Raw genomic sequence first — 24,945 nt, 5'->3', positions numbered from 1 at the left:
GTCTTTGTCAGCGTAACAAAAAAAATTGTGTCGATATGTACAGGCAAATTATTTTATAGACGTATGATTTGTATAGCTACATGTTTTTATGTCAGGCCTGGTATTTAAATTGTCGATGTAGACTCACTGCCCCCATAGTACAGTCCCCTCTGTGAAATGTAACTTTCCCGCTGAATTTACCTCAGAGAACGTAGTGGTACAGTACGCGTACAGTAGACAGTAGATGTAACGCTAGGTTACTGTACGACTGTACAGTACATCAATGCTAAATTGAGTAGTTACTTGGTCTTTGTCAGCGTAACAACAAAAAAAAGAATATCGATATGTACAGGCAAATTATTCTATGGACGTACGATTTGAATGTACATGTTTTTATGTCGGTCCTGGTATTTAAATTGTCGATGTAGACTCGCTGCCCCCCATAGTACAGTCCCCTCTGTTAGATGCAACTTTTCCGCTGACTTTAATTTGACCTCAGAAGTACAGTAGAGACACCAGAACAAAATATGACTACATTGATGATACTTTGACTAGGTTGTTGAGATAACAAAATTAAGTTGACGTGTTGGAGTACAAGCATATTATTCTATGGAAGTATTAATTTTATAAAATGGTATGGACCTGGTATTACTGTACCATAGCCAGAGCAAACTATCACGACTGTACATCTATGCTAAATTGATTGAGAATGTAATCACAACAGAGAACTTGGTCATTTAGTCTAACTTAGCTCATATTTGCAGATATGACCAAGACGGGGAAGCCAGACTCATACTGGAGAGACATCTGCCAAAAGTATGCCCAGGGCAGCTACCAGTTTTCCACAGGCAAAAGGCCTGGTGGTGACATGTGACACCTGTGGGGCCAAGGTCCAAGGTTCTGTTGGCCTGTTGGAGCATATAGAACAGTTCCATTATTTATCCTGGTTGGCTCAACCTCCATCGCCAACTTCAACAGGTAGCTCCACCACACCATCCCCACGGCCAACACCATCTCCACGGCCCACACCATCTCCGTGGCCCACACCATCTCCAGGGCCCACACCATCTCCAAGGCCCACACCATCTCCAAGGCCCACACCATCTCCAGGGCCCACACCATCTCCAAGGCCCACACCATCTCCAAGGACCACACCATCTCCAGGGCCCACACCATCTCCAAGGCCCACACCATCTCCAAGGCCCACACCATCTCCGCGGCCCACACCATCTCCAGGGCCCACACCATCTCCGCGGCCCACACCATCTCCAGGGCCCACACCATCTCCGCGGCCCACACCATCTCCAGGGCCCACACCATCTCCGCGGCCCACACCATCTCCAGGGCCCACACCATCTCCAAGGCCCACACCATCTCCGCGGCCCACACCATCTCCAGGGCCCACACCATCTCCGCGGCCCACACCATCTCCAGGGCCCACACCATCTCCGCGGCCCACACCATCTCCAGGGCCCACACCATCTCCGCGGCCCACACCATCTCCAGGGCCCACACCATCTCCATGGCCCACACCATCTCCAAGGCCCACACCATCTCCCCGGCCCACACCATCTCCAGGGCCCACACCATCTCCAAGGCCCACACCATCTCCAAGGCCCACAACATCTCCACGGCTAACGGCCACGCCATCTCCGTGGACCACACCATCTCGGCGGCCCACACCATCTCCACGGCTAACGGCCACACCATCTCTACAGCCCACACCATCTCTGCCGACAACTACATCTCTGCTCCCTCCTCCAACAGGTTGCTCCAGCACGCCACGCCACACTCCTCAAACTCCACTTAGGCCAGCTTCCATTGATTGGGAAGCTTTTCTCCCCAATCAATTCAAAAAGGTTATACAGCCAGCAGATCGGGTGTGGATTGCCAAGGTCCTCTATGAGCCTACAGGTCAGCTGAGGCAGAAGATGGAGGCGTGCTGGTTTCATCCACCACTGCAGCACAAACTGTCTCCTCCCGAGCCCGGGTGGCACTTCCGGCAGAGGATGTTCCTCTGGGCACCAATGAGGATGTGGGGGATTCCTCTGAAATGCACGCGGTGTGACCGTAAAATGCACCACTCAGGGATCTACCCGAAGGTGAGGGAGGTGATAGATGTGGATACCCGCTACTACCTGGTGGGAGGGGACTATCCACGTTGCAGCAAGTGTATGCTGCCGGTCTGCCCATGGAGCCAGGAAATCCTTGCTCAACTGGATGTGGCACATAGGAGCCTGTTTCCTGCTGTCCTCACTACACAGCTAGCCCTGGATAGGAAGTGTATGACTTTCCTGAAGCCAAGGACCAGTGGGAACAGTTCCTCCTACCTCCAGTCTGCAGTAGAGGAAGCACACAGCGAGGAGTGGGCACGTCAGACCATCCGCTACCTGTCTGACTGTGAGCTTCATTTGAAGATGGCTACCTTCGTCTCTTCTGCAGCTGTCCATCTTCCTCCTCCACCCTTCAGGCCCCTTCCACTTGCCCAGTGGTTTGAGACGGTCCACTCCAACGACATCCTCAGCCACCTGGAAGAGATGAAGGGGGTGATCACCTCTACCTATGGTATAATTCTGAAGATGGACTCTACAAAGAAGGTGAGGGTTTTAGCATTAATTTTATTTACTCTGATGTTAACCAATTGGAATGGATATAAATAGTTTACTTTGTCATCCTAATGATGAAATAGTATTAATTTTAGTAAGCTTGTACAGTTTGTTTTTGAACGTTCTGTTTTTGTTTGTTTTTCAGATCACCAAGAAGCTGGCTGGCAGTATAGGGGACACCGCTGCATGGATGTCCAACATCGGCAACGAGCTTGGCCAGGTTCTGAACAGTGTTCTGACGACAGGTGAAGGTGCAGGGCTGGAAGAGTTGTGCCAGGGCATCGTCACACGTTATGAGAATGCTGGACAAGCTGAGCCTGAGGCTATCTATGTTGACCGGGACTGCTGCAGCCAGTCAGGTGGGATGCTGAAATTGTTACTTTATGAAATATACATTGCAGATTACAGTATGTAATTAACTAAAGTTAATTATGATGTTAAAAAAAGAGAAAAATGGTGATAGTAATCTATAAACTAACAATGTAATGTAATTGCCCAAAAAATAGATGATCACGTCTGTAATAATCAGTGTTTGTCTTTCACAGGTGTGTCGTCAGTGCTGAGACTCTTTCGACCATGGAAGTTTGTCGTCCGTTTAGACGTCTTCCACTTCATGCACCACCCTCTCTACGGTACCTTTTGCTCCAAACTTTCCGCCTGTATCTTTGAGTGGGATCAGGAGGATGTGCAACGGCTTAAGGAGGCCAAGAAAGGGGAGTGGAAGAGCAGCCATGGTGGAAATGCTCCCACTGAGGCACTGCTCTCGGCCAGTATCAGCACTGGTGAAATGGCAAAGCACTGCAGGCGGAGGACCCGTGCAGTGGAGGAGATCCGAGTCATGATTTTGGGGCTGCTCGAATCGATGTGGGAGCTGACTGACACCACGGGGCTACGTCTAGTGAACCCTGACAGCATGCACCATGTGTGGGAGGTGCAGCAGAAGCACCTGGAGTGCATCCAGGACCCTGCAGGGGTGGAGTTGTACACAAAGACAGGGACACTGCAGAAGGGTGGCAAAGTCCTTGACGTCCTCAGGTGTGGGAGGGGGTCCTCCTCCCTCGAGAGTTTTCACCGCCACCAGTGTGCTTTTGTTCCAGGTAAATTCAAAATGTTAACTTGCCGTATGCTGATCTTAAAAAAAAGTCTGTGTTATGACATAGTATGCACTTGAATTATTCAAATAACAATGTAATTGTCACTTTGTATTTAATAGGTGTTAATATGTATTGACTTCATAATAATGGTTGACCTAACCTGAGTATTTTGTTTCTTAGGCTTTCGATGCAATGCATTGCACACACAAATGTACATGCTGGAGGGGGTATCGAGGTGGAACATGAACCGGGCAAAGGAAGCTGTAGCTGTGGTGGGGGCATCAACCCTGAGGACATTTGATGTTCGCTTGATGTCTCACCTAAACAGCATGAGCCAGCGGGTCCTTGGTTGTTCTCTGGTTCCAGAATTCACCCCACCTGGAAAACCTACTGGTAAGATAGCTCTCAGATCAGCACTGAGCATTTGAGTATTACTTCCTCTCCCACTTTTCTTTTCTCTGCCACCTCCACCCCTCCTCAGAGGACATGGGAGTGGGAGTGAAGATCGGGCTCTACATGTAGGAGATGTGTCTGTGTTTGTGTCCTTTCCTCTTCTTTAACTATGTGTTTAAACACTATGTGTTACAGGCAAGCGCATTGCTGTGGAGTACCTGTTGGCCCAGTCCAATAGAGGCGACCTGCTGGTTCCACAGCAGCTGCCAGAGATCCCCACAGAGGAGCTTGAGGACGACGGGGGTGAACCTGACGTCACGGTGTGCCAGGTAGCTGACCTTAGGGTAGGTGATCCTGATCCTCCAATATGTGCCGTGGAGGCCCAGGTGACACTGGAGGGTGACAGTGGACCCAGATCCCTGGATGAGGACATCATTGTGGAGGAAGACGACACACAAGACAGCACATCAGACCAGGTAATGTAACACCTTTCTCAAAAACAAGATATGTAACAAGTTCGCTAATGATATGCCACAAGTATCATACGTTTGTCAAGTAAAACGTCAAGTATTGCGTTTTATGGAGCTCAAATAGTTCAAAGAAATTGACACATTTATTTACATGTGTTTTTTTCATGATTTTCACTTTTCAGAATAGCCGATGTGATTCCAGAGGTGTCTTGGGCTGGGATGCGGTTGATGACCTGGCAGCCTACCTGGTTGGCCTGAACCGAACCATCACTGCCTTGTCATCAAAAGAGGAGGCTGACATAGTCCATCTTTACATGGCTCTCCCTGCTATGGACAAGGAACCTTTGAGGTTCGGCCAGAAAGCGAGGAAGAAGACCGTGGCAGGACCTTGGAGAGCGCCCAGGAAGCCGAGTGGCTCTGCTCCTGGACAGCAGGCGGCAGAGAGGTGATTTGACACAATTCTTAATCATTTTGGTTCATTACAAATCATTGAATCAGAAGGCTGTACTGCGTCAAACCAGGATTGAAAAAATTATTTTGTGATTATATTAGTTTGTGGGGGGTAAATTGGGCTGTTCACAAGTGACAGGTTGTTGCTATTATTTATTTTTTTAGTTTACAGCCTTGTTTAAAGTCCGGACCATATCATCCTTCTTTCCCACAGACTGTTCATGACTCACGGGCAGGCAGCCCAGGACCCCGAAGTCCACAGGGTCAGCGAATGTGTTTGCCTGAGACTTTTAAAAGAGTTTCAGCAAGCACCAAACAGGCCCAAGGACACAAGGAGTAGAACTCTGCCCATCCCACAGTCCATTGTGGTGGCCTACAGCCATCTTAAACAGCTGCTGGAGGACAGCAGGGTTGTTCTGGAGAAGACCAACGTGGTTCTGATACCAGTAAACAACACAACAATCTCTTCTTGGTGAGTCTTGTTTTTTACGTGTGCACTTTTCCTATACAATGACATTATACTATTATATTATTAAACTGCAAGAAAAACCTTCAACTGCTTGCTTGTTAGAAAATACTAAACATAGGAGGATAGGCTACTATGTATAAAAGAACTAACTGAAGCTACTGTATGCATTTTTGTCTTTTAGGCTGCTTAGGAGGGATAAGAGGAAGGACAGGGACATGCTGCTGCAGGGCACCATACTCCCCAAACGGTTTGAACTGGCCAAGGACTCACTCCCTGAAGCCCAGACTCTTCCGGCTGCTCCTGTGCAGCATGGGCATGAGGCTATGGTGTTTGAGGAGCCAGAGAACCGGGAGGGTGAGGCAGTGATACGCCCTCGGCACAGTGTTCGTTCTGCCTTGGCACAGCACTACCAGCCTGGGTCATACGTATGGCCTGGTTCTGCTGGCTCAGCCTCGTATGAGCATGGTAACCTGCCACCACCCCCATCTCCTGCCTGGGCCTCGTACCAGCAGGGTCACCTGCCACCACCACCATCTCCTGCCTGGGCCTCGTACCAGCAGGGTCACCTGCCACCACCACCATCTCCTGCCTGGCCTTCGTACCAGCAGGATTACCTGCCACCACCACCATCTCCTGCCTGGCCTTCGTACCAGCCACCTCCCCCCTTCCAGCCACCTCCCCCCTTCCAGCCACCTGCTGACCATCCACTGTACCTGGCCCCTCCACCACCTGGCACCTCTGTTCAGCCAAGGCAAAGTACGTGGAGACATAAAAAAGCTGCCCAGGAGAACGAGGAGCTGATGGCTAGGGGTGAACCTCCACGCAAGAAGTTCAGGGATACCTACCAGTACATTTGCAAGCAGTGTGGGCAGGGGAAAAACAAAAGTACGGGTCACACCCAGCTGAAGGGGCGGTGGTACTGTCCAGCCTCAGGACTCACCCTGGCAGAGTGGAAGGACCAGTTGACCAGTCTTGCCAGTGGGAAATAAAGGACAATTTATGAATAAATAAATACTGTATATAATAGTTATGTGTAAATAGTTAAGTATTGTATATAGTTACGTTTTTCATTTCTGTGTTCTAAAAAATTCAATAAAAAAAAAATAGATGTATATATTTGTTAAATATATACTTTCAGGTTTAATAAAGTGACCAAAGTTTGTCAAATTGTATAATAATGTGTAAATAGTAAAGTATTGTATATAGTTATGTTTTTCATTTCTGTGTTTGTGCATTGCATGGTGTTCTAAAAAAATAAATAAATAAATAAAAATAAATAAAGATGTATATATTTGCTAAATATATACTTTCAGGTTTAATAAACTGACCAAAGTTTCTCAAATTCTGACTTCTTGATTGTTTTTCTCCTATACCTCCTATACTTTATTCCTAGAACTCTTGCAAAGTAACTAAGTAGGCTACCAGTGCTGTTATTAAATATCAGCACTCCTGGAAAGCCCTCTGCCAATGAAAATACATACTTTCTTGCTTTGATCTTCCTGACCTCTTTTCTCACCAGTGTTTGATGTTGTAGGGGGTGTTGAGAGGGGGTGGAGCTGAGGGTAAGAGGTGAGATGAAAGGGATGGGGCAGGAGAAGCCAAAGCGGTGGGGGTCTGTGACCTGAGTGCTGTGGAGATGGGGGTAGGGCAGTGTTCTGGGGGTGCACCTGAGGTGTGCAGCAGCCGGGGTGACTGGGCCGGGGTAGGGGCTGATCAAACCTGTTGAAGAACAAGTTCAGGTTGTTCACCCACTTCTGGTCCCCCGCAGTCTAGGACAGTTGCTAAATATATATATATATATATATATATATATGGGACAACTAACCCCCTAATCAGGATGAATGACACATAGCACTTTAATTACATCAAAATCTGATTTATTGACCAAGTATGTTAACACACACACAATGATTTTGGTTCTGGCTGCTTTTAAACAATACATGCAATATTCACACAACTCACTTAATACAAGCAATATACACGTTATACGAAAGAAAAATTATGTTAATGCATGGTATTGGTGGATGCTGCCACGGTGCACAGCGTCATCAGATCGAATCCCGCAGGAGACAACGTGTCAATGTTGTCGATAAAAGTGATAAAAATAAGCGCAAATGCGCGTGAAAATAACTTTAAAGGCGTTGTGAGTGGAAAAAAAAACATGACAATTTGTTTGTTTTTCTCCTTTTCTCTTTCCGTTTTTTCTCTTTCCCCCCCCCCCTAGCAGTCCCTTTTGCCCCATTTTTGGCCGAGTGGTTAAGGCGATGGACTGCTAATCCATTGTGCTCTGCACGCGTGAGTTCGAATCTCATCCTCGTCGGCAAGTTATCTTTATGACATGTCCACCTTTGTCAATTGAAATTCTTCTGTCCCTCAACCCTTAGTGCCCCCCTCCACCACTGCCTTTCCAGCAACTCTTTGATTCCTTCCTCAGCTCCTGACTATATTCCTTTTCACAATTGTGCCTGTCGTCACCTGCTTTTCTCCATGTTTTGTGAAATGGAAGGTTCTTTCACGACCGTGGGCCCCTTGCTGTAAATGACGAGGTGGCCGAGTGGTTAAGGCGATGGACTGCTAATCCATTGTGCTCTGCACGCGGGAGTTCGAATCTCATCCTCGTCGACGTGTAAATTGGAACTCTAACTGCTCCTATATAGTGCGCCCCTCCACCACTGCCTTTCCAGCAGCTCTTTGATTCCTTCCTCAGCTCCTGACTATATTCCTTTTCACAATTGTGCCTGTCGTCATCTGCTTTTCTCCATGTTTTGTGAAATGGAAGGTTCTTTCACCACCGTGGGCCCAGTGCTGTAAATGACGAGGTGGCCGAGTGGTTAAGGAGATGCGCCAAAGCTGGGGAACATTCGTCTACCTTGGGGGGGGAAGAAAGGAAAGGAGAGGGGAGAAGGGGGGAAGAAGAAAAAGGAGGAAAAAAGAGGGAAAAAGAGAGAAAAAAGGAGAGAAAAAGAGAAGGAAGGAATTTTTATGGCCCAGACCTACATCACCAATGTTTTTTAAATGTTGAGGTATATCAGGAATCACAATTAAAACCTTATATTTCTATTTCTATAGACATGTAGTATATGGGATAAAAGTTAATCCCAAGGTTCTGGTTTGACTAAATTGTTGCCAGAAATTCAAGTGGTTATATATTTTTGGGGGAAATCACCTAATCACTGTTTGGTTAATAACAAAACAATGATGATACTAATAACTGTTAAATGAATATTTAAAATTAAGTTGATGTATTTATCAGAAACTTTTATACACAAAACACACAAACGAAGCCTAGGAAGATACATTTCTGTTGTGATCAAACTTTTATTTTCAGTCATCACAAAGCCATTACACAGTAGTAAGTGAATCCCTCCATTCACTTATTCAACAGTAACTATAGACAATGACTTAAATATATGCAGAACAGTAGTGAATCCCTCCATTCACTTATTCAACAGTAGCTATAGATAATAACTTAAATATATACAGAAGAGTAGTGAATCCCTCCATTCACTTATTCAACAGTAACTATAGACAATAACTTAAATATATACAGAACAGTAGTGAATCCCTCCATTCACTTATTCAACAGTAACTATAGACAATAACTTAAATATATACAGAACAGTAGTGAATCCCTCCATTCACTTATTAAACAGTAACTATAGACAATAACTTAAATATATACAGAACAGTAGTGAATCCCTCCATTCACTTATTAAACAGTAACTATAGACAATAACTTAAATATATACAGAACAGTAGTGAATCCCTCCATTCACTTATTCAACAGTAACTATAGACAATAACTTAAATATATACAGAACAGTAGTGAATCCCTCCATTGACTTATTAAACAGTAACTATAGACAATAACTTAAATATATACAGAAGAGTAGTGAATCCCTCCATTCACTTATTAAACAGCAACCATAGACAATAACAGAAAACATTAACAGAACTATTAACAACATTAAAGTGTTCAGTGTCTATGCCTCTGAGAGGGGGGTAGAGGGGCACTAGCCCAGTGTCCATGCCTCTGGGAGGGGGGTAGAGGGGCACTAGCCCAGTGTCCATGCCTCTGGGAGGGGGGTAGAGGGGCACTAGCCCAGTGTCCATGCCTCTGGGAGGGGGAGTAGAGGGGCACTAGCCCAGTGTCCATGCCTCTGAGAGGGGGGTAGAGGTGCACTAGCCCAGTGTCCATGCCTCTGAGAGGGGGGTAGAGGGGCACTAGCCCAGTGTCCATGCCTCTGGGAGGGGGGTAGAGGGGCACTAGCCCAGTGTCCATGCCTCTGGGAGGGGGAGTAGAGGGGCAATAGCCCAGTGTCCATGCCTCTGGGAGGGGGAGGGGTCGAGGGGCACTAGCCCAGTGTCCATGCCTCTAGGAGGGGGGTAGAGGGGCACTAGCCCAGTGTCCATGCCTCTGGGAGGGGGGTAGAGGGGCACTAGCCCAGTGTCCATGCCTCTGGGAGGGGGAGTAGAGGGGCACTAGCCCAGTGTCCATGCCTCTGGGAGGGGGAGGGGTCGAGGGGCACTAGCCCAGTGTCCATGCCTCTGGGAGGGGGGTAGAGGGGCATCTACTTTTGTTTCATGTCCTCCAACCACTGCTCCTTGGGAACAGCCTCTACAGAGGGGCAGTACACAGTTCCTTTGTACTGACTGTGTCCAGTCTGGGCTGTCCTGAACTGCCCGCATTTCTTGCATGTGTTGTGGAGTACATGGCGGGTTAGTTTTCGGACCGGAGCAGGGGGTGCAGGGAAGATACCTCCCAGGGCCTGTGGAGCAGCGACGAGGACAGGCACCTGTGAGGTCACCGGAGCCAGCACCAACAGACATGGGGCCGAGGGTGGAGCAGGGAAGAGCTGACGCTGGGCATGCATCTTTATAGCCACCGGTGTTACATCTGTGGGCGGGACCTTTCTTTTCAACTGCGCCTGGCCCACGGTGCTGCAGGGCAGTTGGTACTGGAGAGCCGGGCCTGGGTGGGGGAGCGCAGATGGAAGGCGCACATTAGCAGGAGGGAGTGGGTCGGCTGCCGCAGACAAGCGACTGGGCAAGTTCAGCCCCTGCATAACCACAGCGTTGTCCTGCTTCTTCACCCTCTTGTTGTGCCACTGCACAAGGGTGGTGTGGCTTACATCCACCAGCTGCAGTGTGGTCTGCTGCATGACCGTCCCATTTGCCAAAATGCGCTGCCTGATTTTCCTGTAGTCATCCAGGATTAAACTCCATCTGGACACTGCGCCAGTCCCCTTCTTCTTGGGAGAGCGATGGATGGCACAGAGCCTGACAAAGATCAGTTCAATCAGGCGGCAGCAATCAGGCCATTGGGCAAGCGGGGCAGTGGTGGTGAGTGCGTGCCTCTTCATGCTCTCCACCCCTGGAGTGAACTCCTGCCTCTTCTTTGGAGACCTGAACCTCCCTGTGTCCAGCCTGCTCTGGTGTCTGGCAGCAAAGGTAACCCTCTGCTGGTCGTAGTCCAGCAGGTTCTGCCACAGAGCAACAATGTTGCTTACCTACACAGAGAGAACACATGAGAAGACAATAAGTGTGAAAATTTTTGGCAGGGCACAGCGGGAATGTAGCAAGACAATGAATGTTATTGACCTGCTGGTTGGTGAGGGCCAGAGAGGACTGGTTCCTCAGCTCCACCAAACACTCAGCCAAGCTGTCTACTCTGTCTAAGCCCGGCATGCCAGAGTCATCCACAGCCTGAAAATAAATAAACAAAAATGAGCATCACAATGGAAGGTCAGTGAAGTGGGACAAAACGCAGATACATTGATTTTCTTAAGATACCAGGGAGGGAGCAGCCAGGGGGGTAGCAGGCAGGGTGTTAGTAGCCAGGGAGGCAGCAGGCAGGGAGGGAGCAGGCAGGGTGGGAGCAGCCATGGAGGCAGGAGGCAGGGTGGGAGCAGCCATGGAGGCAGGAGGCAGGGTGGGAGCAGGCAGGGTGGGAGCAGCCATGGAGGCAGGAGGCAGGATGGGAGCAGCCATGGAGGCAGGAGGCAGGATGGGAGCAGCCATGGAGGCAGGAGGCAGGGTGGGAGCAGGCAGGGTGGGAGCAGCCATGGAGGCAGAAGGCAGGATGGGAGCAGCCATGGAGGCAGGAGGCAGGATGGGAGCAGCCATGGAGGCAGGAGGCAGGGTGGGAGCAGCCATGGAGGCAGGAGGCAGGGTGGGAGCAGCCATGGAGGCAGGAGGCAGGGTGAGAGTAGAGAAGCTTTGGTCATCCAGGAGACTTGACACAGCAAGACTTGGTTCTTCCTGGAAGCCCTCATCTTCTTCTTCCTCGCCCTCATGAACATCCTCCAGCATGCCCTCTATCTCCTCTGAGTCGGGGTTCACGTTGAGGGACTGCCCAGTCTGACTCAGCAGGTAGTCAACACCAAGCAGCTCTCCTATAAAATAGTACAGACAGTCACACACATTATTAGCTGTATTTGTAGCATTCTATATAGATACTGTTTAATATCAGAGTAGTGTTTCTGTATCATGTTATGAGCAAGTAAGTGTATGGTTTGCTTTGGTAATGGGCATAGTAAAAATAAAGCCTTGTTGAACTTAAGTTAGAACACAGAAAACCCACAAACAGTATTATATATCCAGATATCAGCTTGACATACCAGTGTATTTGGCAGGTGGCGTGAAGGTTGGCACAAATGCCCGGCCAAACACTTTCAGGCTGTTGGTGTTTACACAGTGGGCCACACCCCCGGAATAGGTGAGGAGGGACGATGGCTTGCTGGTCACTGCTGCAGTCCCCCGATCCTGGTTCCACCTATTTAGGCCTTCCAGGAGGTACAGCTGGAAATTCAGTGCATTTGCACTGGTTCCTGAAGAAAATATATAAATGATGTCGGCCAATTAAAAAAAGGTCTTGCTTTTCAATCTGAATAATGGTTTCATAAAAAAACTTACAATTATTGAAAACATTATACATGAGAGACACCAACCTGGAATGAACCTGTTTAGGTGGCAATGAAACGACTCCAGGGATGTGGACCCCCTGGCACAGCGGTACCTGGTCAGTACGACGCCCCCCTTGGTGGTGCTTCCAACCTCAGTGTACAGCTGCACCCCTGGCACGTCCTGGATGCACTTGACGTGGTGTTTCTGCACACGCCAGATGTGCTCCATGCGCACCTGGTCCAGCAGTGGCACCCCCATGAGGTCTCTACCTCTTGCACCCCCCAGTTCCTGCAGCAGCCGGTCGATGAGGCTGATGGTGGTCTCTTCGCCGCGTGTCTTCCTGCGGCAGTAGAGGCTCAGCTCCATCTTGGAGATCTTGGTGTCCACCACAAGATCCGTTATGGATGGCACACCCTCCTGCCTGAGCTGCGCTCTCTTTGCCTGCCGCAACAGAGTGAGGTCCCCTGCATCCCACTCAAAGATGCAGGCAGACAGAGAGCCCATAAAGGTGGGGTAGAGTGGGTGAGCATCGGTGGTGCAGCCGATAGCCATCCTCCTCATAAAGTGCCAGATGTCCAGCCGTATGTGGAGGTCTGGCCACTCTCCAAACCTGGTCTGCAGCTTGCTCGGCCCCTCGCTTTTGCAGCAACCACAGTCCACGTACAGCAGCACTGGGGGTGGAACAGCTGCCTGGCGGTACCGCTCCATCACACCAGACACCATGTGATCCAATCCCGGCCCCTCCTGCACTGTGAGGACACTGGTCAGGATCTGTCCAACCTCGTTCCCAAGGGAGGTCACCCAGAGAGCTGTCCCCTTGCCATGGCCAGACAGCTTCTTTGTGATCTAGAATGTGACAAAAGTTAATGTTTATATGAGATTATATATTACATACATGGTAATGTACACAGTAATGTACAATTACACAGTCAAATGATGTATTACCTTTTTGGTTGAATCCATTTTTAAAATGGAGCCAAACGTGGAGGTGATGCTGGCCTTGATGTGTTCCATGCGGGAGAGGATGTCCCTGCCGTACACGGACAGCAGCCAACGACTGGTGGGAATTTCGATGGGCTCAGGGGGCTCCTGGCAGACCACTGGGAACAGACTGGGTCGATCCACAAAGTCAGCACACTCCCCGAGATAGTGTGCCAACCGGGTCAGCCATTCCTCCCCATGGTTCTCCTTGAGCTGCTTCACCAGTCGTGTTGGACTGTTGCCAAGGGTCCTTTCCCGAAGCATCCGAATGACACGAATGTCACAAGCATACCTGACATGCCCATTGTTGGAGTGATTAGTTACATGTTTATTGGAGGGTAATGTCAGTTGTTATAGGCTTCACAATCACCATCTTTTCAAAAATGCATTACTCACTTGCAGGTCAGGATGAGCCGGAACAAATTCTGGTGTGGCAGGTCCAGCTGGTCCCTGACAGTCTGACTGGTAGACAGAGTGGTCAGGAAACACACAGAGCACCTGAGTGTCTCTGTCACCATTAGGTAGTATCTGTCAATGTCAAGGACCTTCCGAGCTCTCCTGTGAATGCCAGCACCCGTCAAATGCTTCCCACAAGCTGGGCAGAACACCCTCACCCTCCAAAGGCGGTAGGGCATCCACACCATCAGCCGATGGGTGAAGAAGCGGTCGGGTGTTGGCGTTTGGTGATAAATCAGTGCTGGAACAGGGGGCTCATACCACAGCTTCAAATCTGGCCGCAGTTTGCCAGAGTGAAAGAGGGTGTTGGATATCCACCTCTGATCTTGAACAGGGATTGACTTGCTCAGCTCACCCGGCAACCAGACAGAAGCTGTAGCCCCAGTAGCAGCTAGATGGATTTCTCCTGCCCCATCCTGTTTGGAAGACAACAGCAAATAAGAATATGTTTTTTTGCATTAAAAAAGGCTACTCTCAAGATGACTTGAAACATAACCAGACAAAAAGGAGACGCTGTACTCACAGTGGCTACTTCCAGGCTGGTGCTAACAGCAGGGCTGGGGGTCCTCACAGAGGCGGTAGACGGGGTCCTCAGTGAGGATGGAGGAGGAGCAGGACTGGGGGTCCTCAGAGAGGATGGAGAAGGAGCAGGGCTGGGGGTCCTCAGAGAGGATGGAGGAGGAGCAGGGCTGGGGGTCCTCAGAGAGGATGGAGAAGGAGTAGGGCTGGGGGTCCTCACAGAGGATGGAGAAGGAGCAGGGCTGGAGGTCCTCACAGAGGATGGAGGAGGAGCAGGGCTGGAGGTCCTCACAGAGGATGGAGGAGGAGCGGGGCTGGGGGTCTTCCTCGCCACAATATTGGGCTTCATTGAGGCAGACTGTGACCCACCAAAGCGTGATTTAGTGAACTGCAAGGAGAAACAGAGTTAATTTTGTTATTCAGCACATACAAAATGATTTATACAAAACATGAATAACTAAGCCATTACCATTGACACACTCAGAGGGGGCCGCAGGAAAGAAGGCTGGGCTGCAGCACCAGTGGACAAGTCTGAAGCCACAGACTGTGGTGCTTGAGGTGACTGAGTGGCAGTCTGCTAAAACAACAGCATGTCATGTAATGTATCAGCAACAGCATTGTAAGAGACCTGAGATGCAAGATAGTCAGATGTAAAAAAATTATACATCACCTTAACAGCATGGAATCCACAATTACAGACCATAGACCCTCCAAATAGGGCGGTCTGTCCACGGGCCTGCATGGGGCATTTCTCAATCTGAAACAATCAGAATAGTTATTCAGCCAGAGTCACTCAGTGTACAGTCCATTGTCTGATATTATCTGCACCATTGTATTGACCCTTTTTCATCAAGTGAACTGCAGTCTAATGACTGTAAGAAGTAATAAGCACATATTTTGCAGTACTTTACCTTTTGATAGAGGTCATGCCATTTCCGCTGCCTTGGGGCAGGTCTATTGCCTCCTCCAGCAGGCCAAACCCCTGAGCCAGCAAATGCCCTCAGCCTCGCCATCCATTCTCCATCTCCCATGGATTTATGGCTCTTAGGCTTGGTGCTCATCTAAAATAACAGAGACATATTAATAACCATAGTTACAACTATGTATGGAAGCATGGTGTGCTGAACCAACTTGTGCATACTCATAAGTACAGTAACATAAGCAAACTAGACTGCTAACGGTTTTTGTTTAGTTTTTAACAGCTTACTGTATCTACAATGATTGACAGATGTCATTCTTACCAAAGCTTCAAGTAGGATCATTATAAATTTGTGAAAAAGGGTAGACCCACTTTAAATGAATGTAAGTAGCTACAGTAAAGGACTAGTTAATATTGACACTAAAACCGTAGAAGTTTAGACTAGGTACTGTAAGCAGACCCCGCAATGTCGACAAGTTAATACTGAATGTTGGTTACTGTACTGCACTGTCTGTACTGTAGCTAGCTACCTACTGTACCTCCGCTTGTCAGACGTAATAAACGTAGAGCTATAGCATGTTAACTAGTTAAATGATGAAGTAACCAATACAACTAACGTTATAATAACACTTACTTGAATTACTGCGAATATAGCCTGCCTTTTTCCTCTCACGATTACAGTACATTAGAAATTAGCGTTACTGTAGTAGCGATTGCTAATATTAGCTAAGGTGACTAAAGTTTGACATGACACTGGACAACAACATGTTAACGTGACTTTGCCTGACGGATGTAATACAATCTATTCCTATTTAAGTAGAAAATAAAATTAATGTTCACTTACTTTGATGCTTTCTTGTACGTTTGTACTGACAGTAAACAGTATGCTTATACAGTGACAGCCAACAGACTTTTCTTCTGACAGAAAGTTTTCCAACGGACTCACAATGGAAAGAAGCGCTGTGATTGGCTGTATCCATTCTCACTCAAAGACGTGATTGGCCTAAATCCAATCCACATTGGACTGTTAGTATCCTGATTGGATGGTGAGATTGGAGTTTAGGTAGCCGATCCTGCCCCAGGTAGGACTGCTAATCCATCGTGCTCTGCACGCGAGAGTTCGAATCTCATCCTCGTCGGAAAGTTATCTTTATGACATGTCCACCTTTGTCAATTGAAATTCTTCTGTCCCTCAACCCTTAGTGCCCCCCTCCACCACTGCCTTTCCAGCAACTCTTTGATTCCTTCCTCAGCTCCTGACTATATTCCTTTTCACAATTGTGCCCGTCGTCACCTGCTTTTCTCCATGTTTTGTGAAATGGAAGGTTCTTTCACCACCGAGGGCCTAGTGCTGTAAATGACGAGGTGGCCGTACCAGCCAAGAATTGGACTGCAAATACATCTTAACAATATCCGAACCACATTAGGAAAATATTCTGAACAACTGCTAATTCCGAACACATTTAGGAAAATATTCCGAACAACTGCTAATTCCTAACACATTTCGAACCAATCTGAACAGAGGTGGGTCTAGGGGTCACGTGACGTTTTGCCCCATTTTGACGTGACGTAAAACTGCAGAAGACTACAAATCAGCGCGCTGAGTGAAAGAGCCAGTACTGCACAGAACTTTTTCTTAAGACGTACAAAAGAAAAGAACAACAGAAAAATTGGTATGTAAATGCAAATTATATGTATAAGCGACATGTATTTCTGAATTATGTTGATTGACCGATGTAGACTAACTGTCTCGATAAACGTATTCTTATTGTCTGTAACTTATCCGCTGAATTTACCTCAGAGAACGTAGTGGTACAGTACGCGTACAGTAGACAGTAGATGTAACGCTAGGTTACTGTACGACTGTACAGTACATCAATGCTAAATTGAGTAGTTACTTGGTCTTTGTCAGCGTAACAACAAAAAAAGGAATATCGATATTTACAGGCAAATTATTCTATGGACGTACGATTTGAATGTACATGTTTTTATGTCGATCCTGGTACTATTACTACTGTACCCAGAGCAAACGATCACAACTGTACATCGATGCTAAATTGAGTACTTGGTCTTTGTCAGCGTAACAAAAAAAACTAGAGAGTATACAATTTCTGGGGAAATTGTAGGGTGTGCTTGCTTGCGTCGGTTGCACAGGGGTCGGTATATTTTATATAAAAATGCATCGGGCTATACTATTTATAAAGATTACTTAGATTTAAAAGCATATTTTTTTTGCTGCTCATTTACAACTCAAAATACGAGTGAAGTGTAGAATGAAATATGATGTCTTCTCATTTCCCCTGCAAGAGGCAGCTGACAGGCTGAATCAAAACGAATACATTTGGCAGACCGGTGTAAAAATTGACCTAATCTCTATGACTTAAACGTCCTTTTAAGTTGTCCCTTCTCGTGATATTTTCAGGCATTTAGCCTACTCATATTGCATTCATTCATTAATAAAGAACCCCCTTTGAAGATTATTCTACGACTTTACCGGCAGAAGATAGAATCGCGATTCAAACAGTACCATCTGCTAACTGAAAATATGCCCCCAAAAACATAAATAAGCTTGACATTTATTTAGTGGAAAATCGCTCATTCATAAAAAGCTCACTGGTAGCGATCATTGTCAGTAACAATGCAAAATGCGATATAGCCCTGTGTGGAGAAGCTGCCCCGGTAAATTCTACTACTACAGTACAGTACTAGACTACTGCTGTGTTCGTCTTGGTAGCGATTGCGTTGGTTGAATTCGATTTAACGTTCGGTTGTACGGTTTAGGCTGAAATTAATTATTTTCATGAACAGATTGACAAAGTTTAGGCTGTGGCAATGAAGTTCAGGTTAGTAGTCAGATTGTTTCAACTATTGAAAGACTTTTGAGTAAGGGGAGTGCCGAACATGTTCTGTCGCCGTTTGACTTGAACAGCTGAGGAGTTTTTGTTAGCTACTCACACTATTGTCTCGGGTAGGCTACAGCGTTGCAGTGAGCTACACTGGTTTGAAACCACAGGTAATGGTAATTTCACCAACAAATCGTTTACTAATGTCAGAATAAATCATACAACGAAAATGTATGTGAGGAATGTTTATTTTAATGTTTATTTTAACGATTGAAAACAGATACATCATATAGACCACTGTAGTATGTGTTGCCCGGGCAACACAGGCTAATGTCATTATGCTAATACTTCAGTGAAATAGTAGACTACTGTTTCCGAAAGTAGATGTACTTCCTTAATAATATCAGCTTATATTGTACATTACACATCACAATTGTGTGTCATATCACAAAGTAAAACTAGAGAGGGTACAATTTCTGGGGAAATTGTAGGGTGTGCTTGCTTGCGTCGGTTGCACAGGGGTCTGTATATTTTATATAAAAATGCATCGGGCCTACTTATTATTTATAAAGATTACATAGATTTAAAAGCATCTTTTTTTTGCTGCTCATTTACAACTCAAAATATGAGTGAAGTGTAGAATGAAATATGATGTCTTCTCATTTCCCCTGCAAGAGGCAGCTGACAGGCTGAATCAAAACGAATACATTTGGCAGACCGGTGTACAAATGGACCTAATCTCTATGACTTAAACGTCCTTTTAAGTTGTCCCTTCTCGTGATATTTTCAGGCATTTAGACTACTCATATTGCATTCATTCATTAATAAAGAACCCCCTTTGAAGATTATTCTACGACTTTACCGGCAGAAGATAGAATCGCGATTCAAACAGTACCATCTGCTAACTGAAAATATGCCCCCAAAAACGTAAATAAGCTTGACATTTATTTAGTGGAAAATAGCTCATTCATAAAAAGCTCACTGGTAGCGATCATTGTCAGTAACAACTCAAAATGCGATATAGCCCTGTGTGGAGAAGCTGCCCCGGTAAATTCTACTACTACAGTACAGTACTAGACTACTGCTGTGTTCGTCTTGATAGCGATTGCGTTGGTTGAATTCGATTAAACGTTCCGTTGTACGGTTTAGGCTGAAATTAATTATTTTCATGAACAGATTGACAAAGTTTAGGCTGTGGCAATGAAGTTCAGGTTAGTAGTCAGATAGTTTCCCTACTGAAAGACTTTTGAGTAAGGGGAGTGCCGAACATGTTCTGTTGCCGTTTGACTTAAACAGCTGAGGAGTTGTTGTTAGCTACTCACACTAGTGTCTCGGGTACAGTAGGCTACAGCGTTGCAGTGAGCTACACTGGTTTGAAACCACAGGTAATGGTAATTTCACCAACAAATCGTTTACTAATGTCAGAATAAATCCTACAACGAAAATGTATATGTGAGGAATGTTTATTTTAACGATTGAAAACAGATACATCATAGACCACTGTAGTATGTGTTGCCCGGGCAACACAGGCTAATGTCATGATGCTAATATGTCAGTGAAATAGTAGACTACTGTTTCCGAAAGTAGATGTACTTCCTTAATAATATCAGCTTATATTGTACATTACACATCACAATTGTGTGTCATATCACAAAGTAAAATGAGTAAATATTTATCACCCTGGCCTCTTTGTTTGTGGCGTTTCTGCAGCTGCCTTGCAGTAAAGCTATAGTTAGCCTAGCTATCCCCCAAGTTAACAGATGCGAGACGAATGTTCTGCCAAAGGTAGTCACGCGTGTTTTCGTGACATTATTGCAGACCGGTGTAAAAATTGACCTAATCTCTATGATTTAAACGTCATTTTAAGTTTTTCTCTTCTCATGATATTTTCAGGCATTTAGCCTACTCATATTGTATTCATTCATGAATAAACAACCCCTTTGAAGATTATTCTACGACGTTACCCGGCAGTAGAAGATGGAATCGCAATTCAAACGGTACCATCTGCTAACTGAAAATATGCCCCCCAAAACGTAAATAAGCTTGACATTTATTTAGTGGAAAATTGCTCATTCATAAAAAGCTCACTGGTAGCGATCATTGTCAGTAACAACGCAAAATGCGATATAGCCCTGTGTTGAGAAGCTGCCCCGGTAAATTGTACTACTACGGTACAGTACTAGGCTACTGCTGTGTTCGTCTTGGTAGCGATTGCGCTGGTTGAATTGGATTTAACGTTCCGTTGTACGGTTTAGGCTGAAATTTATTATTTTCATGAACAGATTGACAACGTTTAGGCTGTGGCAATGAAGTTCAGGTTAGTAGTTAGATAGACTTTTGATTTAAGTAAGGGGAGTGCCGAACATTTTCTGTCGCCGTTTGACTTCCTAAACAGCTGTGTACTGTAGCTAGATGTTTTTGTAGTGTCTCGCGTAGGCTACAGCATTGCAGTGAGCAACACTGGTTTGAAACCACAGGTAATGATCATTTCACCCACAAATCGTTTACTTGTAATGTAATGTCATAATAAATCCTACAACGAAAATGTATTTGTGAGGAATGTTTATTTTAAAGATTGAAAACAGATGCATCATAGACCACTGTAGTATGTGTTGCCCGGGCAACAGAGGCTAATGTCATGATGCTAATGCTTCAGTGAAATAGTAGACTACCGTTTCCAAAAGTAGATGTGGGCCTACTTCCTTAATAATATCAGCTTATATTGTACATTACACATCACAATTGTGTGTCATATCACAAAGTAAAATGAGTAAATAGTTATCACCCTGGCCTCTTGTCTTGTGGCGTTTCTGCAGCTGCCTTGCAGTAAAGCTATAGTTAGCCTAGCTATCCCCCAAGTTAACAGATGTGAAACGAATGTTCTGGCAAAGGTAGTCACGCGTGTTTTCGTGACGTTAGTGACGTTAGTAACGTCAGTGACTGTGGCTAGCAAATTAGCCACCGTTAGCTTCACTTTTCGCCACAAAAACTTAACTTACGCTTAAACCATGCAACGGAACGTAAATTCCAATAGAAGCAACTCAATCGCTACCAAGACGAAACTTTTGACACCTACGTTGTCTATGTAGGCCAAGTATTTACTGAGTTTTAGGGGGGCAAAAATAAAAAAATAAAAAAAATAAAATAATAATATATATGTGAGAGAACAAAGGTTGTGCTCTCGCCGAAGGCTTGAGCACACCCAATAAAGAGAAACAGGAAAACAATAGTGAGAATGCTTAACAGCATTCTCACAATAATAAATATATATGTGAGAGAACAGGGTTTCTGCAGGTTCCAACAAGTTAAATTTAAGACTTTTTAAGACCTTTTTATGACCATTATGAATGCAATTTAAGACCTATTTCACGTCCTTACTGGCAAACAAAATAGTCAATAGTCCCTTAATTACTGCAAAATAAATGAATTTATTCACATTAAACTGAACATGACTACACACAAATGCATGTACGCAAGAGTAACGTATGTGTGTGTACACAAGAAATAGGCTACATTAATTTGAGCTCTTCTCCCTTGGCTGCAATCTCCTTCTCAATGTTCTTTAGCTCAACTAACTTTTCCTTGCAGCCTCTCCTCAGAGCATTTGACTTAGTTATGAGCTGGGCCATCCGACTGCCAGCCTTGCCCTCGGCCTCTTCTGCACATCTGTCTGCATCTCTAGCCAGACTTTCAGAAACTTCTTGGATGGTTTTTCTTTTCTTTTTTAGTACTTCCAGGTCATTCTCAGTAGCCTTTCTCTTCTGGCCCTGTGCATCAGACTGCTGCTTCCTTCTCTCTTGATCAAGGTGTACACGGTACCTGGACCTGGCTGATGCCACAGAAGTCAGGAGTTCTTTTGTAAGGGGAACCTTGGTAACCCCCCTGTGAAGAGTGACATAATCACACACAAGCCTGTGTGCAACAACAGTGTCCTCCTGCATGTTGCAAGTCTCAACTTCCTTGTTCACAGAAAAACCTCTTTCCACAGAGGCCTGTCCATGGGACAAAATGAGCAGCTTCTGACAGAATGCCCAAAGCTCTGGATAGAGCTTGCAAAGGAAACCACACAAGAAGATATCCAGCCTCTTTTGCATCGGCTGGAAGGAGAGGAACTCCTCGCTTCTGCTCTCAAGGGACAGGAAGGCCTCAAATTGTTGGAGAATGACATCCCCTATAGCAATGAAAAAGTGAAGAATTTATTGATTTATCATTACATTACATCAACAACCTGTTATGGTTCTAATGGTGACCAAATCACTGTTGTAACAAGTTATAATGGGGTACAATGTCAAAGCCCATTTCAATACAACTAGGAAGCCACTGCACACAGAACAGGTGCAGGACCATGAGAAGAGAAAACAACAATCCATACCATACTACCCAGATTAGAAAATGAAAAACATATACAGTATAAAAATTGTAGCTCTACCTAAGATTGAGAAACTTGTAGAAAAATAATTTTATGTGAAATGTTTCTATGTGATTGGCCTGTTACTAATAACGTCTATTTAAAGGTGGGGCAAAAGACGTCTGTCTAACACACTGACTGTTTACAGCACTTGGATTAACAGTTCGAATACAATATTCAGAATATTTCTGAGTGCGGACCTCTTTTGTACATAGCCTATTCCATAACTTTTCCAACCTGCACAAACACCTCCTGCCAGCTGTTTGTCCTGCAGAAACGTCTTAACAAGACATTTCATCTGCCTCTTGCACCTGTCTGGATCTCTGAACATGACAGAGGGGTCCAGACACGCCATCTGCCTAACCGTTGGATACTTGAGGGGACTCTTCTCCTGCACTTTTCTGACGATGTTTGACAGTCCATCAATGCAGTCCCTTCTAAACTCAAGGACTCTGAGCTCAACACTTTTTCTGCTCTGACAAGGGGATAAGCCATAAATAGTATTTACAATAAAATTATATTTGCTGCTTGCATCCTGACCATGATTTATAAAATGATATTTCTAAATTACCACACTACCTTGAGGACTGTCTCAGCACCCAAGCCGATGTCAATGTCCTGTGGTTGGAGCCAGTTGTTCTTGTCAGCTACATCCAGTTTGGTAAGCTGCAGTGTAGTGATGTCCTGGAGGATCTCTCTCTTGATAAAGCGTCTAAGTAGACCCTGTCAAAAGACAATTTCATACAAATGCAAGTCCCCTGTATCCACATTTATCATAAAGCAACATTATCTTAATTGTAATGCATAAACAAAAGGTTGTAGAATGTACATGTTCTTCGTTAACACAGAGTACACATCGATTAGGCCTAATCAATGACAAGTGACAAGATTTTTGATGATAATGTGCAGTGCTACTTTCATTACCTTGATCAACTCAGCCAAGTCTTTGCTGAGGAAAGGCATCACTGGCTCATCTGTTTGATACTTCTTCAAAAATGGATTGAAGTTCCTGGCGACAGTCATGTAGAACTGTAGCTTGGCCAAGATGAGTGGATCTTTCAGGGCTGCTTCTATTGTGTCGAAGGATGCTGTCCCAGGGTTTGAGAGTTTCTTTGTTCTCACCGCTTCCATATAAAGGTGAAGTGATGGCCAGACTACAACAGCCCTCTCTACCACAGGAAGGTTCTCAATCCATCGGTGGCCACAGAATGATAAAGGGAAGATGGTGGATTTGGTGACAGCACTGTAGTCTTCTCTCCTTGCTGGTACGTTGTGGAACAGTGTGTGCATGGCTTTCAAAAGTTTGTCCAGCTGCCACCTGGAGAAGCCACTTTTAAAAGCATTGTGTAATGTATGGAGTCCACAGCTCCCCACAGCAACAAGCTGAGCTCCTCCATACTGTTCTGCAAAGTCTTGTTGAAAAAGTTCCAAAAACTTAAAATTTACGTTGGGCCCATCCATCGAGAAGGACACCAAGCTCCTAAGGTTAAGTTGGTCCACACACTCCTGAGAAAAAAATGAAAAATCAACTGTTATTTTTCACACTCAATTTTCTGAGTCTTATAATACTTGAAATGACTGAATATCTTTTTTTAGTGCCGTTAATAAGCATTGAAAATTAACCAAGAAATTATGTTAATGTGTCATTTTATGGCATTGTTCACCCATTTTCCAAATTTGTAGTTTCACTTACCTCCAAAGTGATGTATATGTAGGACAGTGGCAATGGCAGTTTCCTCACATGGTCCTAGCTGTGCTCAAAGTATCCCCCATTTAGATTTCTTGCGAAATAACCACCAGCACAGCTAGAATTGTGTGAAGTAGACACCATTACTACTGTCCTATATACCACTTTGGGGATAACTGAAACAATATAATTTCCCCAGTTTGCCATAGCATTGCTTTCAGGGGGAAAAAATCAATGAAAGTGAGAGTAAACATTGTAATGCTTATTGTAATAAAACCTTTACTTACTTTAACATTTTCCAGTAAGTCCTGGGCTGTCGCATGCCCCAAAAACCGGGACCCCAGGTACCTCAACTGTACCTGCTCGCCTTCCTAGAAACGTACATGCAAGTCCAACTGCTTGGATTTGATTGTTTGGTTTAGACTTTCGTCGAACATCAGCACGAACGGGCCCTTATTCGCTTTTGAGAAGAGGTCTCTCTTAATGAAATCTGCCAATCCAAATCGCGTAATGTAAGACGTCTTGTCCTTTCCCAACTTGAAGGTTTTAGCGATGTCAGAATCAGGGAACATGGTTTGAAACAGGTCACCTATGTCATCATTGCTTTTATAGGACTGATGTTTTGCTACCGTGTGTAAAGTCTAGAGCACCTCCGCTTTTAATGTTGGCGTAGATCCGAACGCCGTCCGGAGGTCGCTAACCGGAGTTGTAGGCGTCAAATTTGATACAGCAGACTGGATCGCACTGGGGCCGGGTGATGTTCCC

At 45.6% G+C, this 24,945-nt stretch overlaps 2 protein-coding genes and 1 long non-coding RNA gene across 4 annotated transcripts; 1 reads left to right on the top strand and 2 right to left on the bottom strand.

The window, feature by feature from the left end:
* The first annotated feature begins 3,569 nt into the window (after nucleotides 1-3,569).
* On the top strand, nucleotides 3,570-6,722 carry LOC136951982 (uncharacterized). Of its 2 annotated transcripts, XM_067246653.1 has the most exons (6): nucleotides 3,570-3,682; nucleotides 3,904-4,072; nucleotides 4,268-4,548; nucleotides 4,725-4,987; nucleotides 5,207-5,464; nucleotides 5,643-6,722. In XM_067246653.1, the coding sequence occupies exons 2-6, from the start codon at nucleotides 3,922-3,924 to the stop codon at nucleotides 6,448-6,450; spliced, it is 1,761 nt and encodes a 586-aa protein (XP_067102754.1). In that variant the 5' UTR covers nucleotides 3,570-3,682; nucleotides 3,904-3,921; the 3' UTR covers nucleotides 6,451-6,722. The 2 variants fall into 2 exon arrangements, with proteins under 2 accessions (XP_067102754.1, XP_067102753.1); XM_067246652.1 differs by lacking the exon at nucleotides 3,570-3,682 and having other exon boundaries at nucleotides 3,868-4,072.
* Nucleotides 6,723-9,441: 2,719 nt separating this feature from the next.
* LOC136952331 (uncharacterized) lies at nucleotides 9,442-15,007 on the bottom strand. Its single transcript, XM_067247062.1, has 9 exons — nucleotides 14,994-15,007; nucleotides 14,793-14,897; nucleotides 14,328-14,711; nucleotides 13,745-14,220; nucleotides 13,313-13,640; nucleotides 12,412-13,213; nucleotides 12,082-12,291; nucleotides 11,063-11,856; nucleotides 9,442-10,971 (listed from the first exon to the last, which is right to left on the bottom strand). The coding sequence occupies exons 2-8, from the start codon at nucleotides 14,793-14,795 to the stop codon at nucleotides 11,246-11,248; spliced, it is 2,814 nt and encodes a 937-aa protein (XP_067103163.1). The 5' UTR covers nucleotides 14,796-14,897; nucleotides 14,994-15,007; the 3' UTR covers nucleotides 9,442-10,971; nucleotides 11,063-11,245.
* A 24-nt stretch (nucleotides 15,008-15,031) lies between these two features.
* Nucleotides 15,032-16,219, bottom strand: LOC136952333 (uncharacterized). Its single transcript, XR_010877848.1, has 3 exons — nucleotides 16,087-16,219; nucleotides 15,235-15,384; nucleotides 15,032-15,080 (listed from the first exon to the last, which is right to left on the bottom strand). It is a non-coding gene; the product is annotated as an uncharacterized lncRNA (long non-coding RNA).
* Nucleotides 16,220-24,945: the final 8,726 nt, after the last annotated feature.

Source organism: Osmerus mordax, chromosome 11 (assembly GCF_038355195.1).
Source record: "Osmerus mordax isolate fOsmMor3 chromosome 11, fOsmMor3.pri, whole genome shotgun sequence".
Taxonomy (NCBI): domain Eukaryota; kingdom Metazoa; phylum Chordata; class Actinopteri; order Osmeriformes; family Osmeridae; genus Osmerus; species Osmerus mordax.
This window is presented reverse-complemented; position numbering and strand designations above follow the sequence as displayed.